Source organism: Geotrypetes seraphini, chromosome 5 (genome assembly GCF_902459505.1).
Source record: "Geotrypetes seraphini chromosome 5, aGeoSer1.1, whole genome shotgun sequence".
NCBI classification, from domain to species: Eukaryota; Metazoa; Chordata; class Amphibia; order Gymnophiona; family Dermophiidae; genus Geotrypetes; species Geotrypetes seraphini.
In genome coordinates, this window is record NC_047088.1 from 263,535,800 (window position 1) to 263,555,625 (window position 19,826).

The window sequence follows — 19,826 nt, forward strand, 5'->3', positions numbered from 1 at the left end:
GCGTCTAGGTTCCCTTATAGAATAGGCTTCTCCTCCACTCAATATGTATTCTATAATGGAACATAAGTGCCTTATAGAATAGGCTTCTCCTCCACTCCATATGTGTTCTATAATGAAACCTAAGCGTCTAGGTTCCCTTATAGAATAGGCTTCTCCTCCACTCCATATGTATTCTATAATGGAACATGAGTGCCTTATAGAATAGGCTTCTCCTCCACTCCATATGTGTTCTATAATAAAACCTAAGCATCTAGGTTCCCTTATAGAATAGGCTCCTCCTCTACTCTATATGTATTCTATAATGAAACCTAAGCATCTAGGTTCCCTTATAGAATAGGCTTCTCCTCCACTCCATATGGGTTCTATAATGAAACCTAAGCATCTAGGTTCCCTTATAGAATAGGCTCCTCCTCTACTCCATATGTGTTCTATAATGAAACCTAAGTGCCTAGGTTCCCTTATAGAATAGGCTCCTCCTCTACTCCATATGTGTTCTATAATGAAACCTAAGTGCCTAGGTTCCCTTATAGAATAGGTTCCTCCTTCACTCCATATGTATTCTATAATGCAACTTAAGCGCCAAGGTTGCCTTATAGAATAGGCTCCTCCTCCACTCCATATGTGTTCTATAATGAAACCTAAGCATCTAGGTTCCCTTATAGAATAGGCTCCTCCTCTACTCCATATGTGTTCTGTGATGAAACCTAAGCATCTAGGTTCCCTTATAGAATAGGCTTCTCCTCCACTCCATATGTATTCTATAATGGAACCTAAGTGCCTAGGTTCCCTTATAGAATAGGCTCCTCCTCTACTCCATATGTGTTCTATAATGAAACCTAAGTGCCTAGGTTCCCTTATAGAATAGGCTCCTCCTCCACTCCATTTATTTTCTATAATGGAATCTAATCATCTAGGTTCCCTTATAGAATAGGCTCCTCCTCTACTCCATATGTGTTCTATAATGAAACCTAAGTGCCTAGGTTCCCTTATAGAATAGGCTCCTCCTCCACTCCATTTATTTTCTATAATGGAATCTAATCATCTAGGTTCCCTTATAGAATAGGCTCCTCCTCCACTCCATTTATTTTCTATAATGGAATCTAATCATCTAGGTTGCCTTATAGAATAGGTTCCTCCTCCACTCCATTTGTGTTTTATAATGGAACCTAAGCATCTAGGTTGCCTTATAGAATAGGTTCCTCCTTCACTCCATATGTATTCTATAATGCAACTTAAGCGCCAAGGTTGCCTTATAGAATAGGCTCCTCCTCCACTCCATATGTGTTCTATAATGAAACCTAAGCATCTAGGTTCCCTTATAGAATAGGCTCCTCCTCTACTCCATATGTGTTCTGTGATGAAACCTAAGCATCTAGGTTCCCTTATAGAATAGGCTTCTCCTCCACTCCATATGTATTCTATAATGGAACCTAAGCGCCTAGGTTTCATTCTAAAATAAGCTCCTACCATGTCAAGATTTGACCACCACCACTACTGTTAGAACTACACAGGCTTCCAATAGAGAAAAAGGTTGAGGTCACATTATGCTGATTAACATTTAAGATCTTGTATGGAGAAATTCCTGACACCTTCTCAAGATCCACTGAATTACTGGCCAGATCTACTAGACATCGAATTGGATTGCCTAATTCTAGCCTTTCCATCTCTAAAGGGAGTAAAATATAAGATGAACCACTCCAAATCATTCAGCAAAACCGTGGAACTGACTTCCCACAGAGACATTCATTCTCCGTATTCCTCAAGAAGCTGACAATGTGGCTATTTCAAGAATCACTGTTAGGGGTTTAACTGGATCTCGACTTCACGTTGTATATTATTCTGTGCAAACCTGACTTCTTATGCTATACTGTATATGGGTTTTAAGTACAACAAATGACTATTTATAACCACTGATTTAGAAGCTTATCTACCTTTTTAACGACAATATTGACTGTAACCTGCCCGGAACTCTACTTTGAGGATTCGGTGGGATCCCATGAGGCCCAACCACCTTCCCAAATTCTGAGCATTATTTTACCACTGTAGCTGAAAAGAGTGTTATTTTATTTTACAAAGTGCCAATTTGCAGAATCATAATGCTATGTTTTGACATTGTTTCACATCACTGATTGAACCATGTCAATGAAAAGTGTGGGATTTTAAAGTTGGAACTCTGAGCCATCATGAAGTTCCTATTCCTGCAGAAGAAAACTCCAAAGGAAATCCATAAATATATGATGCAAACACTGAGTGACAAATGCCCATCACACTCCACAGTGAAGAAGTGGTGTGCAAACTTTCAGCAGTGAGATTTCGAGACGAAGATGCAGCAACGTCTGGTCCTGAAATTGTTGACCATGTCCATGACCTGATTTTGGCAGATTGACGAATATCGGCTCCAATTGCTAAGACACTAGAGATATCCAGGGAACCTGCTGGAAATTCCCTTCTTCAGAGACATCAAATACAAAAGCATCAGGAAAAGAATGTTCTTGGTGATGGCTCCGAGATGGTGGAACAACCTCCCGAAAGAACTAAAACTAGAAAAGGATACCGGAAAGTTCAAGAAAGGGATAAAGAGCATCCTCTTCACAGACTACTTTAGCCAATAAAATAACGTAGAGGAGACAGTTGGCTAGTCCCCTCTCCCCCATCAGGAACACGATAGGATGAACACAATAAGGATATAAATAGACAAAGCCCAGAAGCCCAGTAAACTACGGTAGATTCTGAGGAAAATAAACATAAAACACAATACAGATTCGTGAAAATAGATTATATTTCATTGAATTGGCCAACCTCCTTGTGTACTAGCTGCAACAGTAAACCTAATATTATATGTGAATATATGTAGGATGATTGATTTGGTATAAACGCAAATTTGATCACGTCTCCCCCTTACTTACCAATCTTCACTGGCTCCCTGTACTTTCCAGAATTCACTTCAAATGCTCCTGTCTAGCTTTCAAGATAATTCATGGCATCCTTCCGCCACTAATCCCTCTATCCTTCCTCGCCCAAACGCCTGCTACCACCAGATCCGCCCACAGACATAAACTATCCTTCCCCTCTCTACGTGGCATCCCCCACGCAGGCAAACTGGGAAGATCCCTCCTCTCCAAAATCACAGGCCTTTGGAACGATCTCACTATCCCGCTGCGGAACCTGGGCTCCCTCCAACCGTTCCGGAAACAACTGAAAACCTGGCTTTTCTCTAATATATAACATCTCCTTCTTACTTCCCCTCTTTTCATATGCCCTTGTAAACTCTCTCTCCCCTCTCTTCTTGTATTTTTAAGCTTTGTAAACCGTGTCGAGCTCCGCTTCCGTGGAGATGATGCGGTATATAAACTTAAGGCTTAGTTTAGTTTAGTTTAGTTTAAACATATGCATATAAGTAGGATGATCGATTATGGCATAATTATGCCAGTATTAAGAACTCTGTATTGTAACATCACTACAGAAGCCCCTGTAACTCTGTGTAGAGCCCATGTATTGTAATACCTTTACAAAAGCTCATGCAAACTCACAAGAAACAGAAATCCACAGAAGCTGTCAGCCAAGTGGGGGCCCAAATGTTTGAATGCTGATGAAAAACGACATCAAGTGGACGCTTCCAAGTTGATTTTGCAGCATTTTCAGCGAGCTGGTGCCAACTTTTTTGGAACGACTAGTTACTGTTGATGAAACATGGTTACACCATGATGATCATGAGACAAAACAACAGTCCATGCAATGGCGGCACTCAGGTTCTCCAAGGTCAAGAAATTCAAGACCCAAAAGTCAGCAGGAAAGGTATCAGGAAGATGTTGCAATGACTCACTATCTCCCAAGGGGCTGATCAGTTCATGTAGAATACTACTGCATCTTGCTATGCCAATTAAACGAGGCATTAAAAAAAAAAACAAGGCGAGGGAAGTTGTGGAAAGGAGTTCTCTTTTTGCAAGACTACTTCTACTACTATGAATTATTTCTATAGCACTACCAGACATATGTAGCACTGTACAGAGTCACAAAGAAGACAGTCCCTGCTCCAAAGAGCTTATAATCTAAACAGACAAGACAGACCAACAGGATGTCATGGATCCAGTTAAGGGGAACGGTTAATCTTCTAGCTAGGTTGGTGGGCAGTGGGGAGTAGAGTTATGGATTGAAGGCTATATCAAAAAGGTGGGTTTCAGTCTGCTTTTAAACAAGCGAAGGGAAGGGGCTTGGCAGACAATGCACCTGCTTACAAGGCTGGCAAAATGATGGACGTTTTGTCGCAGTTGGGGTTTCAGCGCATGGACCACCCAGCCTACTCATCAGATCTTGTCTTATCTGACTATTTTCTGTTTCCAAACCTTAAAAAGAGTTTGAAAGAGCAACAGTTTTCAAGTGATTCAGAGGTGATTGCAGCAGCAGAGCAGTACCGCAGTGTCCAGACATCAGAGTAGTTTTCGGAAGGGGTTGCGTAAACATCAGACACGATGTGCCAAATGTGGTGAATATGTGGAATAACTTGTATGTTTCATGGCTCCACATCATTCCCTTCTTGGTTGGGCTGAGAACATTTCAGCATCCCCTCATAAGATGACATATAACATTTGACATTTATATCCTGCACATCCAAAAATCTGCCTGGGTTACAAAAAACCCCCATACATAATATATGGACTTACTCATTAAAGCTATAGTCTTCATATCACACTCCACAAAGGGCCGCCTGAAAATAATTGTGCTTTCAGGCAGTTAAGAAACGATAGAAATGTTGGAATCTGATGAACTGCTTCTGGAAGTGCATTCCCCAATCGAGGACCTGCCACACCAAAAACTCAAACACAAATAGACACCTTACTTAATTGTCATAATGAGGGTTTTCCAACAACTGCGTGGACTGAGAACACACAAGACGAGAAGGCTTATAAGGCACAATCATATCAACATATAGGTGCCAATATGGAATTACCCCCTATATGCATTGATTTGATTTCACTGATTTGATTTATTGACTTTATATATGAAGAATACAAGATTTAAAAGTAGTTTAATAATAAATAAAGTAAACTTATATACCAAGTGGTTTACATTCAGGTACTTCAAGCATTTTCTCTCTCTGTCCTGGTCCTGATTCACAATCTATCTAATGTACCTGAGGCAGTGGAGGGATTAAGTGACTTGCCCAGGGTCACAAGGAACAGTGCAGGATTTGAACCCACAACCTCAGGGGGCTGAGGCTCTAGCTCTAACCACTGCCACACACTCCCCACACAATGTAGTAAGGCTAAGTGGCTAGGTAGACCCACATACAGAGCAGGTCTATCTTTCGCTGCTTTGCCTTAGCCAGCCAACTACGGAATATCCGCTTGGCCAGCTAAGTGAGAGGTAGTGAACTTTGACCTGGAATTCAATGCCAGTGGTCAGACACAGCCCAGGCATTGGATATTCAGGATCACCACTGACCATGGCTGACTCCCGCAGTCTCAATATCGGGCCCAATTTGTATCGAATGAAGAAAATTTCCCAAATCTTTGTACCTGGGTAACTGGGCTATTTTTAAACTCCTCTTTCTCCCTGGTGGTCCCTGTTGTTTGTGCGACTGTCAGAATCTGTTTTCTATGTCACCCCCGGAAGCTGTCATCATAGGCCACTACCAAGTCTGCCTAAAGGTTAAACCAGCCATGAGTATGAACTAAATTGGACCTTGCATGCTCATCTTCTTAAGATGGTTGAACCTTCCTGGCTTGGTTGTGGCTGATAATTCACTTAGTGTCCCATTGGAACACAGCTGACTAGATATACCTCTGCTATTCTCGTGCACAGGGACAGATACCTAATTTAGCCATCCAGACAATCAGACACGGTGCACCTCAATGGAAATTGACTCCTCTGTGGCCTGTGCTTTTGCAGGGGTGCAAGTGGACGATAACCTGCAGCAGATGCAGCTGGGGACGGTGTTGCGGAAGGTGAAATCCAGAGGCTGGAAGAAGCAGCGATACTTCAAACTACAGGATGACTGTATGACCATCTGGTACAAGTCCAAGAAGACTGACAAAACCAAATCCACCTGTAAGTAGCGGCCAGTGAGTTCTATAGATCCTGGGCCATGTAGCATCTCTGATCGGTAAATGTATTATCAATCACAAATAGTAACTTTGCTAAAACAAGCGCATTACTCAGACGTTTGTACAATGCTACTATCTCTAACTTACTCCAATTAGTTAAATGGCAAGTGTTACTAGAATAAGGGGCTCATAACAATAATTTTAAAAAAAGTACAAAAAGTGGCCTAAGTCGCTATTTAGACGATCAAAAAGACAGATCGTTCAAGTACCGATAATCAAAACTGGTTTTAGACATATCTAAAACCAGCTTAGGCCTTTACCCTGCCTCTGTACGCTTAGAGCGAAAAGGGGCGTTTTTGGAGGAGTGGAAAGGGCAGGAAGTAGGCCGACCTAAGTCTTCTGGCAGCCATAACCAAAAAGGTTTGACAGGTTGCCAGACAGAACTTATACGTTTTGACTTAGACCAAGTAAAAACAGGTATAAGTTCTGAATTGGGCCGCTGAGCTGATTGTGGCTGCCACGATCAGCTCAGTAGCCTGGGCAACTCGTCCCCCCCCCTCCCTGCACCGGCAACGATCGCAGCAGGAGAGATGCCTAATCTCTCCTGCTGCGATCCCTCCTAACCTCCATAGCAGGAGAGATGCCCAGTCTTTCCTGCCAACACAAATCCCCCGAACCCCATGATTACTGGCAGCAGGAAGCCCAAGCCCTCCTGCTAATAGAACCCCCCCCACACACTTGAACCCTGCACTGCTCACCGGCAGGAGGGAGCTCAAGGCCTCCTGTTGGATAACCTTCCCCCTGAACCCCCTTCCCCAATCGAGCCCCCCCCCCCCCAATAATCTTAATCGCTGGCCAGATGGATGGGTCCTCCCTCCGGCCGGCCAGCAGGCCTGCCTTCCTCTGAATGGTGGGCCTGCCCCTTCCTGGTGCATTGTGAGATGCACTGGGGAGAAGTCTAGGGCCTGATTGGCCCAGGTGCCTAAGGTCCTGCCCATAGGAAGGACCTTAGGCACCTGGGCCAACTGGAATTGGGCCAGTTGCCTAATGCCCCTCCTATGGGCGGAGTCTTAGGTGTATGGACCAACCTAAGATTTGGTTTGGGCTCCCTCCTGCCGATGATCATGTGGGTGTTAGGGGGGTGTTTTTTGGTAGGAGAGATTAGGCATCTCTCCTCCTGCGATTATTGCAGGGATCTGGGGAATGACAGTTCCAGGATTCTGTAACCGGCGTTGTTTTTGAGGATTGGCTCCCTCCTTCACCTAAAAGGTCTTGTTTTGGGTATTTGGGACTTGGGCGATTTTTTGGTCGGGAATGCATGGTAAGGATAGACGTAGTGGCAGTCTGGGTGATTACATTGCTGAACGTAGAGGTAGGCCATTCTAAAAAGAAATTCATTTTGGACTCTTTTTTTTTTTTTTTTTGAGAATGGCCATTTCCCTGCTGCCTACTTTCTGCGTCTAGGGACTTAGGCCAAAAGGAGATTTAAACGTTTCTTTTGATTATGTCCCTCCACGTCTATATCGTATGACCCTTTTTCTGAAATGGATGCATGTTGTACACCTGGATACAGGGTAAGGATTTGAGGGTCCTGAATAAACAGATTAGCAGATTCAGTGAAGGGGATAAAAACCTGCAGTAGATTGAAATCTGAGAAATGATTTGCAAATTGGGTTTAGGAGAGACTGGAACTGCCAAATCTGAATTTACCTGCTAAAACATGTTAAAGACCGCATTTTTGTCCTAGAGGACTATATACCCCTGTAGATTTCTCCCCTTTACACTTCAATTACCTTCTTCAAGTGCCCACAGATACATTATTACCGATTGTTGATACCAGCGAGCAGCTAATTTGTCAATTAAGTTGCACATGTAACAACTGGGGCCCGTCTGTAACCTGTGCATGCAATTTTGGACACCAAGCATGTGTGCAAGATTATTGAAGATGATCACTACTACTACTTTTCATTTCTATAGCACAGCTGGAAGTACGCGTGGACTGCGAGAAAGCAAACATTACATTGCATGACCTTTTGCAGGTCTCTGCCAACACAGGGCTGAGGTTATAAAGAAGTTAATATACATTGGAGTGATTCCATTGTGCTGTCGGAGGCCTGAGATCCTAATAGAGACAAGTTCACATTGGTATTGGGTTAGATTTTTCTGGGGAGAAGGTAGGGAAATCTCACCCACCAGAACCTTTCTGCCCTTGGTGGAGACACCGGGTACCACACATACTTAAGGTAGGGTTCCCATATGGCTCCAGAAAAAGGAGGACAGATTGAGACATCTGGGTTTTATGATGACATCGCACATATGTACGCATGTGATTACGTCACACCTATGCATGCATGCGATGACATCACACATATGAACACATGTGATTACATCACACATGCGCAGATGTGATGACATGACACATATGTGCGCATGCGATGACATAACACATATGCATGCATGTGATGATATCACACACATGTGCACATGCAATGACATCATACATGTGCACATGCGATGATATCATAAACATGTGCACATGCGATGACATCACGTATACATGCATGTGATGACATCACATGCACACATGCGATGACATCACACATGTGCATATGCAATGACATCACATGTGCACATGCAATGACATCACACATGTGCACACATGCGATGACATGACACATATGTGTGTATGCAATGACATCACACATGTGCATGCATGTGATGACATGACACCTATGTGTGTATGCAATGCCATGACACATATGTGTGTATGCAATGACATGACACATGTGCACGCATGCAATGACATGACACATGTGTGTATGCAATGACATCACACATGCGTGCATGTAATATCACACATGCATGCATGTGATATCACACATATGTGTGCATGTGGTGACATCACACATGTGCATGTATGTGATGATATCACACATATATGTGCATGCATGTGACATCATTTGCACACGCAGCCCTGAAGAGACAATGTTTGTGTGGGGCCAGGCTTGGGGGTTGAACAGGGCAGGGCTGTGGGCAGGCCAGGGCCAGAATAGGGTGGGCAGCATGTTCTCTTTATCTGAAGCAAACATCTGGTAACCCTAAGAATGCTACCATTTACATTCATGTGTGCACCTAGCTCTTTAAATGCTCACCGGCATGAGCAGAATCTTCCACTTGCTGCTCGCGCCAGCCTCGTCTCCGTTCTGACATCACTTCCTGGTCACAGGATGTGCAATGTCAATAATGGTATTGTAAATTATCCCTCCATCCCCCTACCTGCCCCCACCCCCACAAATGGGCAGGAGGACTCCAGTCACATGCAGGGCACTAGTGCAATGTTAATTGCATTTTCCCCCTACAAACCCAAAGCAATCTTCAGGCAATTCCTACCCCTCTCACTTTCCCTCCCCTTTCAACCCCTCTCACTTTCCCTCCCCTTTCAACCCTTTTTCTTCTGTAACATTCCCCTCATGCATTTGTAATTCGCTGAATGTCCAGCCTTCTTTCAATGTAAACCGCCTAGTCGTCGTCTGACTATGGCAGTATAGAAAAATAAAGTTATTATTGTTAATCTTTTATTGTTTTCTTTATTAAAATTTGATATATCGCTAAAGTTACACAGGCAAATCACAGCAGTTAACAAAATCAATATTCTAAAATAGAAAAATCTCTATAAAATATGGCAAAGTACAACATATTTGGTATATTTTTATTTATTTTTTAAAATTTTGGATTGAAGATTTGTGAAAATTTGTTATGTTGTGTTGTAATAACTTATATATGTAACTGCTGTAATCCGCTTAGGTTCTAAACGGAATAGAACTTTTTTAAAGAAAGAAAGAAATACTAAAATGTAACCTCTGCTCTCAGGTGCTGTGTTAATACTAGTGTGTTACTCCCAGAAGGGCAGGACTTCAGACCCCTCCATAGTGATGGTGCAATGAGAATGATAGTGAGCTGCTCCCAGACGGACAAGATTCGAGCCTCCCACGCAATGCTGGTACAATGATAATAACAGCGAGATGCTCCCAGAGCCCTCCGTGGCACCAGTGATATGCCAGTAAACTTTTCGTGCTCCTCTGGCAGCCGGGACCTCAGACTGCAGCAGTAGAAGCAATCAGGCTAAGTGTGGGCTCATATCCAATGTCCCAGAGTCATTGTTGGCTTGTGATGAGAGAGGACCATTCTGGCACTGAGCGGCTAAACCATCCATTAGTGGAGAGACAGACAGCAATGCTGAATAATTAATCCCCTGCTCTCTTCCCCCTCTCACGTTCACTCTTTTGTTATCAGTATGTGACAGCACAATGTACCCTGGTGTGTGTGCGTTGCCCGGATCTCTGTGTTCTACTGTACGTACGGTGTCTGCAGTGTCTGTCCATCGGTCTGTCTTGGATGAAGCAGTGCGATTGCTGAGTTAGTCCTTTCTGTGATACCTTTTCATTGTTTTAAGTTAGTCCAATGAAGAAAAGCAATCACTTTATTTTCCTTTCTTGTGCTGTGTTTCATTTCTGTTCATTACATCTATGTGTTCCAGGGCATGGTGTGGGGGGAGAGATGACACACTCTTTCTCACTCACATCCTCCCATGTAGGCTCTTCTCTTCCACTCTCAAACCGTCTCCTTCCCTTCTCTTTTACTCTTCTCTCCCATCAAAGTCCTACCCTCCCTCCCTCTTTTACCTACATCTCCTACCCCAAGTCCTACATCACTGAGACCAGGCAGCCCCACCCATGTACTCGAGTTCTGGAAATTGCACGCACACCCCCCAGTCCTATATCACAAAGCAAACACACATACACACACATGGAGCCCTGGCGTGGGAAGACAGACACACATCCTCAGTCCTACATCACCAAGAGCAGGGAGCAGCCTCTTCCCCCAGTGCTGATGGTGCCCAGGGCCGAATTGAAATTGTGGGGACTGGAAGTGGCTGGGAAGATTCACTTTGGCAGGTTCAGCACTTCAGTGTGCCAGAAGCATTGGCTATGCCCTGCCCTGGTATTCCCTGGGCCAGTTCCATTTTCCTAACAGAGAAGAGGAGGAGGAGGAAAGCTGCCAGAAAAGGGTAGAAAGAGAAGAACCTGTTGAAAGTGAGGCAGAGCTCCTCGGAGCTGGTGCTGAAATCCTGAGCTACAGGAAGGAGGAAGAGAAAGCGGAAAAATGGAGAACATGGAAGGGGGAGAAAGAGGCAGAATGGAGAACATGGGGTGGGGAGAGAAAGGTTGCTACATGAGCCAATTCTTACCTGACACAGGAAACATTACACAAAAACAGAAATATGGCCATATTTGGCCATATCTTTGGGGGGGAGAAGAGGTGTTCCTGATGAGAAAAGAGGGAGCCTGACCAGGAAGGAGACAACCAAAGCCTTAACACTGAACTCGACAGTGAAATGCTCTCCGACTTCTTCACTGACGAAATAGACAAAATACGATTCCGTCTTGACTCTATCACACTACCAGCACCAATTCCCCACAACCCAGACAGGATACTTAAATCTACCACTGGAAACCTAACCCACTTTAAAACTGTCTCAAATGATAACCTCACCAAGATACTAGACTCTATTTGCCCTTCCAGCTCCATCCTAGACCCCTGCACACCACACCTCCTAGTTGCTACGAAATACGCCTTTGTTAGCTCCATCCTTCCCCTTATCAACACCTCCTTAATATCAGGCTCAGTGCCCACAAACTGGAAATCAGCAATCATCGGACCAATCTTTAAAAAAAACAAACCACACTCGACCCTAGGGTACCCAGCAACTTTAGGCCTGTCTCCATCTCCAAGATCCTGGAAAAAACTGTACCCAATCAACTACATTCTTTAATCGACAAGCAAGGAGCCCTATCTACCTTCCAGTTGGGATTCAGGAAATTCCATAGTACTGAAACCGTCCTTCTCAACATCATTGATGACTGCTGGAAACTCATGGATAAGGGAAATTATGTCCTTCTAGTGCTACTGGATTTCAGTACAGCCTTCGACACCATTGACCACTCTCTCCTTATTACACGACTCTCCAAAACTAGCATTCAAGATGTTGCATTACACTGATTCACTTCCTTCCTGCGTAATAGATCCCGAAGTGTATTACTCGACACTGCCTTATCAAAATCAAAACTAATCAAATAAGGTGTTCCTCAAGGGGCTCTACTATCCCTCTCTACTATTTAACCTCTACATTAGACCTGTCCTAGATATAACCCATAAATACCAAATTCAGATTCACGCTTTCTCTGATGACATCCAACTATATCTTCCACTGGGAGAAAACTGTGACTTCCAGATCATGCCTCTTGGAAATCAAAAATTGGATGTCTATTAACAAACTGCGGCTAAACACCTCCAAAGCAACTCCTTTGGATCCACAAAGAGCACTGCACCTACACCCATCCCTCTCTTCTCTGGGAATCAACTACCATAACTACAAAAAACCAAGCACGCAGCTTAGGGATACTCCTCGACTCTAACCTATTACTTTTCAACCTTATCTCTCAAGTGGTCTTCATTCTTTTGTATTACTCTATTCTTAATGTTAACTGAGTCGAGCTCCAAATTAGTTGATGACCCGGTGTATAAAACTAAGTTTAAGTTTAGTTTAGTTCTACTATCTCCAGCAACTCTGAAAAATAAGGAACTACTTCTCTGACTTTATCAAACTTCTCTATGCCTTCGTCCTCTCCCACATGGACTACTGCAATGCACTATTCATTGGGCTGACAGCAAAGAATATGCAGCATCTTCAACTTGTACAAAACGTAGCAATCAGACTTCTAAAGAACCTTCATGCCCTTGACCCTATTTCCCAGGCTCTATCATCAGCCCACTGGTTACCCATAGCCAAACGCTTAGTCTTTAAGGGCTAAATGCTAGCGTATAAATCCTTGCACAACATAGCACCCGCCTACATGTCAGCTAAGCTTCCTCCATATATCCCAAACAGGCCGCTCCACTCCTAGGAGGAAACACATCTTGAAATACCCACTGGCCATGTCCAGGGCAGGATTAATTTGTCAAGGGCCCCTAGGCACCCAAGTACACTGGGCCCCCCTGCCCCGCCCCACCCCACCATAAGCCCTGGCGGAAACAGGAAGCTGCGTCAGAGGGAAGCTTTGGGCAAGCAGCACCGCTTGCACAAATACAGTTCCTGTTGCCTTTCTTTCCCACGTTGCTTGCTTGTCTTACTTTCCGTCGATGGGGGTAGGCCCACGTTGCCGATCAAGGTTGGGGTCTGCGTTTCCAATCGGGGGAGGGCCTGCTTTGCCAATCGATGCTGGAGGGGCCCATCGCCGTTTGGAAAAAACAATGTCGGTGCCCTCCTTCATCGGGCCCCCCTGACCATTTCGGGCCCTAGGCACGTGCCTACTTGGCCTATTGGTTAATCCTGCCCTGGCCATGTCCTCCAACTCCAGAATGCCAGACAACGATCCTACTTCTATTTCATACCAAGCTACTGGAATCAACTGCCCCAACAGATCAGATCCCTCAAAGGGTATTGAATTTTAGGAAAGCAATAAAAACTTACCTCTTCACCTAATTCCCCTGCCCAACCCCCGTATGATTAAAAAAGAAATGTATATTAAATTTATGTTGAAATAGGTCCTCTGTGAATGTCACAGGATGAACACACTGTATTATAAGTACTGTGTTTCCCCCAAAATAAGCCCCAGCATGATTTTCGGGGTAGGTCTTAATATAAGCCCTACCCCAAAAGTAAGCCCTAGTACCCGGAAGCCTAACCCGAATTGTCATAAGAACATAAGAATAGCCTTACTGGGTCAGACCAATGGTCCATCAAGCTCAGTAGCCTGTTCATTTGGTGGCCAATCCAGGTCCCTAGTATCTGGCCAAAACCCAAGGAGTAGCAACATTCCATACAGACTCTCAAAGAATAGCAAGATTTCAGAATCCCAAAGAGTAGCAACATTCCATGCTACCGATCCAGGGCAAGCAGAAGCTTCCCCCATGTCTTAATAACAGACTATAGAATTTTCCTCCAGAAATTTGTCCAAACCTTTCTTAAAATCTGTCTCTAGATTCGCTGGCAGCAGCACTTTCCCTCGCCTCTGGCCCCGCCGCACAGCCAAACCCCCGCTGACCCTTCCATCTTTCCATCTCTCCCTCCCGTCCGAACCCCGCCGACCCTCCGACCACAAGACTTACAAAGAGCAGGATCAGTAGCACTCTAAACAGGCTGCTTTGTGGCCTTTCCTGCCAGGGCATGCCCTATGCCACATCACTAATGATGTCATCAGTAACACAGTGCACGGAAGGCCCCGACGGGAGAAGGCTGTGAAGCAGCCTGTTTAGAGTGCTGCCAACGCTGCTCTTTGGAGGGAGGAATGTAGGGTTTGTGGTTGGTGGGTTTTGAATGGGAGGGAGAGGTGGAAGGATGGGAGAGTCAGCAGGGGTTTGGCTGCATGGCGTGGGGGAGGGGGGCTGCTGAAGGGTTCTTCTGCACGGAAGGGAGGGATAGAAGCTGTGCACGGGTTCTGCTGCATAGGGGATGGGAGGGATAAAAAAAACGCTGCAAAGGTAAGGCACAAGGGGATGGATGAGAGGGGAGGAAAGATGCTGCACATGTGGAGGAGAGACAGGAAAGAGGAAGAATTGGGGTGAAGGAGAGGAAGGGAGAGATGATCATGTGCATACCCCGAAAATAAGCCCTGGTGCCTTTTTGGGGCCCCAAATTAATATAAGACACTGTCTTATTTTCAAGGAAACACGAGTGTGGCAAATTGTAACCATTTTGACAATATATTATGTATGTTAACCTGTAACCTGTTCTGAGCTTGTTGGGAAGAACGGAATATAAAACAAATTAAAGAAATAGCTAAACAACAGGGGCGGCTTGATTAGTTGGTAGGGGGAAGTTGGGTCTAATGGAGAAGGGAAGAGTGTTCTGATGATGTAGCTCCAGAACTCGCTGTTGGAAGATGTGGTAACAGCGGTTGGCATATCTGAGTTAAAAAAAATGTTTAGACAAGTTCCTGGAGGAAAAGTCCGTAGTCTGCTATTGAGACAGGCATGGGGGAAGCCACTGCTTGTCCTGGGATGGCTAGCATGGAATCTTGTTACTCTCTGGAATTCCGGAATCTTGCTATTCTTTGAGACTCTATATGGAATGTTGCTACTTTTTGGGGTTCTAGAATCTTGTTACTCTCTGGGATTCCGGAATCTTGCTATTCTATGAGATTCTATATGGAATGTTGCTACTCTTTGGGATTCCGGAATCTTGCTATTCTATGAGATTCTATATGGAATGTTGCTACTCTTTGGGATTCCGGAATCTTGCTATTCTTTGAGATTCTGTATGGAATGTTGCTACTCTTTGGGGTTCTAGAATCTTGTTACTCTCTGGGATTCCGGAATCTTGCTATTCTATGAGATTCTATATGGAATGTTGCTACTCTTTGGGGTTCTAGAATCTTGTTACTCTCTGGGATTCCGGAATCTTGCTATTCTTTGAGTTTCTGCATGGAATGTTGCTACTTCTTGGGTTTCTGCCAGGTACTTGTGACCTGGATTGGCCACTGGAAACAGGATACTGGACTAGATGGACCATTGGTCTGACCCAGTAGAGCTATTCTTATAGGGAGGGGAACCCTGATGGTGAGGTTTCCAAACTGAGAATGGGGGTAATCGTGAGGGGGAAAGAAGGTCAAGGTCTCAGGGGGAAAAAGCAGCACCTGATGGGGGTGGCAGAATGGGTATCTGATGAGGCACAGGGGAGCGGAGAGGAGCTTGAGGAAGGTTACTGAATCCTCACGTCTGTCACTACTGTAACGAGAGAGCAGGTGCTTACGGAATGACATTTCCTGCCGTCAAGTCTGTGTCCTTTGGCTGAACTTTCTGCTTCCTGGCACCTTCTAGGACAGAGCTAGTACCTTCCAGAAAGGAATAGATAGCTCAAAGAGCTGGTAGAACATTGGGAGCGCCCATTATAATCGGGGGGAAAGCCCCCCACCTGTCTGTATATAATGTACAGGGTGAGGCAAAAACAAAAAAGTGGCCCCTTAGAGTTTATTTTCCTTTTTCTCAGCAACCGCTTGGAATTTCAATGTGAAATTTCACCACTTTGGTTTTTGTTCCATCTACATTCATGTGCCAAATGGAATGAGATTGTCCTTGAACTTGGCAAAGTTGCAGATTTCTTTTTAGCGTGGCCTCCCAGTGATTTTCACACATTCAAAAGTGTTTGCGCTGTGCAACTACCATTATTTGAAGGAAAAAAAAAAGAAGAAGATCTCCCGGTGACAGAGACTTTTGTCTGGAGAGCAATGTTGGATGTCTCTCACAAGCTCCACCCAATCACTAGGGTTACCGGACGTCTGGGGGGTCCGGACAGCTTTTCAAGAGCTTCCAACATCGGGATGGCATCTGCGAACGCACAGGTGCAACGCGGTGATGTCACACGCACATACGCGCATGCATACGATCTCATTACATCACATCTGTGCATGCGTGGATGCCGTCCCGATGCACGAGCATGTTAAGGGGGCGGGGCAGAGGGCGGGACACGGGTGGAACTGGGCAGGCCTGGAATCACCGAACTCCAGGGACTGGTTGGCAAAGCGATTAAGAACTTCCCAAAGCAACTGACTCTCAGCTTTAACACAGGCCTTCAGTTCATTTTCATCCTTTGAATGAAGTTATTTTATTGCGTTTTAGCTCAAACATTTTTAAAGCACAAAATCATTAGGTAGCAACACTAAGGAGTCCTTTTACTGAGGCCCGCTAACCGGCACATGCTAAATCGGTTATCCCAGTGGGGTGTCCGGTCAAAGGCGCGCCCAGACAATTGAGCGCAGCGCGCGCCGCCGCGCCGCTCTAAATTACTGTTTTTAGCGCTCCGACGGGGGGAAAAGTTCAGTTTACAGTAAAATGTGGAGGGTTACAACCCCCCAAACCCCCCATAACGCTGGTGTGATGTCTATTAAGTAAACTGGGGGGGTTCCCCAACAAAACCCCCCGTCAGAGCCCCTAAAAACTGTAATTTACAGCGGCGCGGCGGCGCGTGGTGCGCTCAATTGTCGGCACGCGCTTTTGTCTTTCGCGCCGTTGTCTATGAACCGCCCAGTGGTCTGAAGCTCAAACCCTTTGCAGGGCCCCATTTTGGATTTGTAGGTACTCGGAGGACCTCAGAAAAAAGAGTTAATGTCTTATTAAAGAAATTTTGCATGAGACAAAACTCTTTATAGTTTATAAATCTTTCCTATTGTCATTTATAGCTAAAGAGACAGATGATCAAGAAACTGTTTGATTTTACTTTTGTGATTATGATAAACATGCCGAGGGCCTCAAAATAGGATCTGGCGGGCCGCGGGTTTGAGGCCACTGGGTTAGCCTACCTTAGTAAAAGGACCCCTAAAATGTTGATAATATCAATGCAGCTTAAGATAATGAAATGTTGGTTAATAGTAATACATAAATAGGACGACTAAGTAAGTAGGCAAAATTTCTCATTGAAATTCACAGCGGTTGCTGAGAAAAGTGCAAAAACCTTTAGGGGTTTTCTTGTATGATCTGCCCAGAGACATCCTGCCTCTGACCCATGTCATCTAGGGAGATGCCTTTCAGCCAACCTGAATAAATGGACCATAAGTAGAATTACCAGATGTTCGGGACAACCGGACTGTCAGGGTGGCCAGACGGATTTCCACAACCTGTCACCAAAAATGGGGGTTTCTTTGGATCACAAAAAAATGATTATTTTACAGAATTTTTACTTACACCTAAAAGTGTATCAACATATACATAGATTAATACAGTGTAAATGACATCTTGCCCTAATTTGGAGAAAACTTTCCCAAATAATGAATTCACTAGGAGATTGAAGTATCATTTAGAGCAGGGGTGCCCACACTTTTTGGGCTTGCGAGCTACTTTTAAAATGACCAAGTCAAAATGATCTACCAACAATAAAATTAAAAAAAAACAAAAAGCACACTGTACGCATAGAAAATGTTAATCATCATTCCTATTCCAGGGTTTTTCAAAGAGGTCAAAGCAGATGACTCTATGCACTATCACCTCAGTAACAACCATACAAAAATAGAGAAATATACCCCCCCTCCCTTTTTACTAAACTACGATAGCAGTTTTTAGCGCAGGGAGCTGCGCTGAATGCCCAGCGCTGCTCTCGACACTCATAGGCTCCCTGCGCTAAAAACCTCTATTGCGGTTTAGTAAAAGGGGACCTTAGTGTAAAATATAAACAGCAGATATAAATTCAGACACATTTTGATCACTAAATTTAAAATAAAATCATTTTCCCTACCTTGTCTGGTGATTTCATGAGTCTCTGGTTGCACTTTCTTCTTCTGACTGTGCATCCAATCTTTCTTCCCTTCTTTTAGCCTATATGCTTCTTCTCCTCCAGACCTCATACCCTCCCCCAACTTTTCCTTCCTCTCTCCCTGCCCTTTCTTTCTCTCTGCCTCCCTTTCATTTTTTTCTGTTTCTCTTCTTTCCTTCTGTCTCCCTGCCTGCCCTTTTTCTTTCTTTCTCCCTGCCCTCCCCCAAGCCACTGCCACTGCCATCTCCCTGCTTCGGCCAACCAGCATTCCTCTCCCCGATGTCAATTCTGCCGTCGGGAAGAGGAAGGCTGATCAGCCCAAGATCGTGATCAACCTATTGGGGGAAATGCTGCCGGGTCCTGCCTTCGCGGAAACAGAAAGTAGGCAGGACCCGGCAGGAAGAAGAACAAATGCTTCACTAACCTGTCTCCCGCATTAGCCCGTAGCAAACGCTTGCTTCAGGGCTCTCAACATGTGCGTGCCGGCTTCCCTTCTCCCCTCCCCCCCCGGACATAACTTCCGGTTTCGGAGGGAAGAGAAGAGAAGCCGGCACGCACACGTTAGAGCCCGGAGCATAAGTTCGCTACGGGCTGAAATCTCCAAGCCGGTTTTTTGGGGTTTTTTTTAATGTTCATCAGCGGCAGATGACAGCTGGGCGGACCGCCCAGCTAAAAGGCCCTAGGGAGAACACTGGAGAGGAAGGCTGATCGGCCGGTAGATCAGGACGGCAACACGAGTCTATCACAGAGCCCGGATGGGCTCCGCGATCGACTCGCGTTGCCTTCCTGAGCTACTGGTCGATCGCGATCGACGCGTTGGGCACCCCTGATTTAGAGGCTTTAAAGTTCAGTACTTACAACTTCTTATAGCATATATGTTACTTCAGGTCCTTATCTTGGATATATCAATTGCCATATAATCATTGACGTCAAACCTCCATCCCACCTTTATACATAAACTCAATTTGTGTCTAACTAGAGAGAACTTTTGGTATATAACAGAAGAAACAGCAACACTTATCTAAATGGCTGTACGCCAGTTCCAACGTTGGTGAGTGTCTCCATAAACACCCGACGCTGCAGTTTGTCAGGAGCGTTTCAGCCAAAATTGTTGCTGAACTTCCGTCGCTGACAAAATCCATTTTTTGCTCCAACCGCGGCAGCCAATCTGAAAAGCTGCCTACGGATTTCCAAAACCTGGCAGTTTGTCTGGGTTTTGGAAGTCCCTGAGCTCAAATTCGCTTCTGGAGGGCTTCCAAACATGCGCCGACGCAACGCAATGACATCACACGCATGCGCACATTCTTGGGGACCCTCCAGATGCAGCCCTCAGCACGGGGAAGAAGGGATAGGATTTGTGTCCTTTTTTATGAGGAAATCCAGAAACCTTACTTGGAAGGCTGTAGGTTTAGGGACTCTGCTATAGACAGAAATAAACACAAGTATTAGAAATAGCCAGAACAGCTTTGCTGCGGCAT

At 44.9% G+C, this 19,826-nt stretch overlaps 1 protein-coding gene across 1 annotated transcript in view; it reads left to right on the forward strand.

The window, feature by feature from the left end:
* Positions 1-5,852: 5,852 nt before the first annotated feature.
* The window catches only part of PLCD4 (phospholipase C delta 4), a 78,373-nt gene continuing 64,399 nt past the window's right edge, over positions 5,853-19,826 (forward strand). Inside the window, exon 1 of the mRNA XM_033944136.1 lies at positions 5,853-6,048. Coding sequence (XP_033800027.1) covers positions 5,853-6,048 — 196 coding nt within the window. The remainder of the gene's footprint in view (positions 6,049-19,826) is intronic.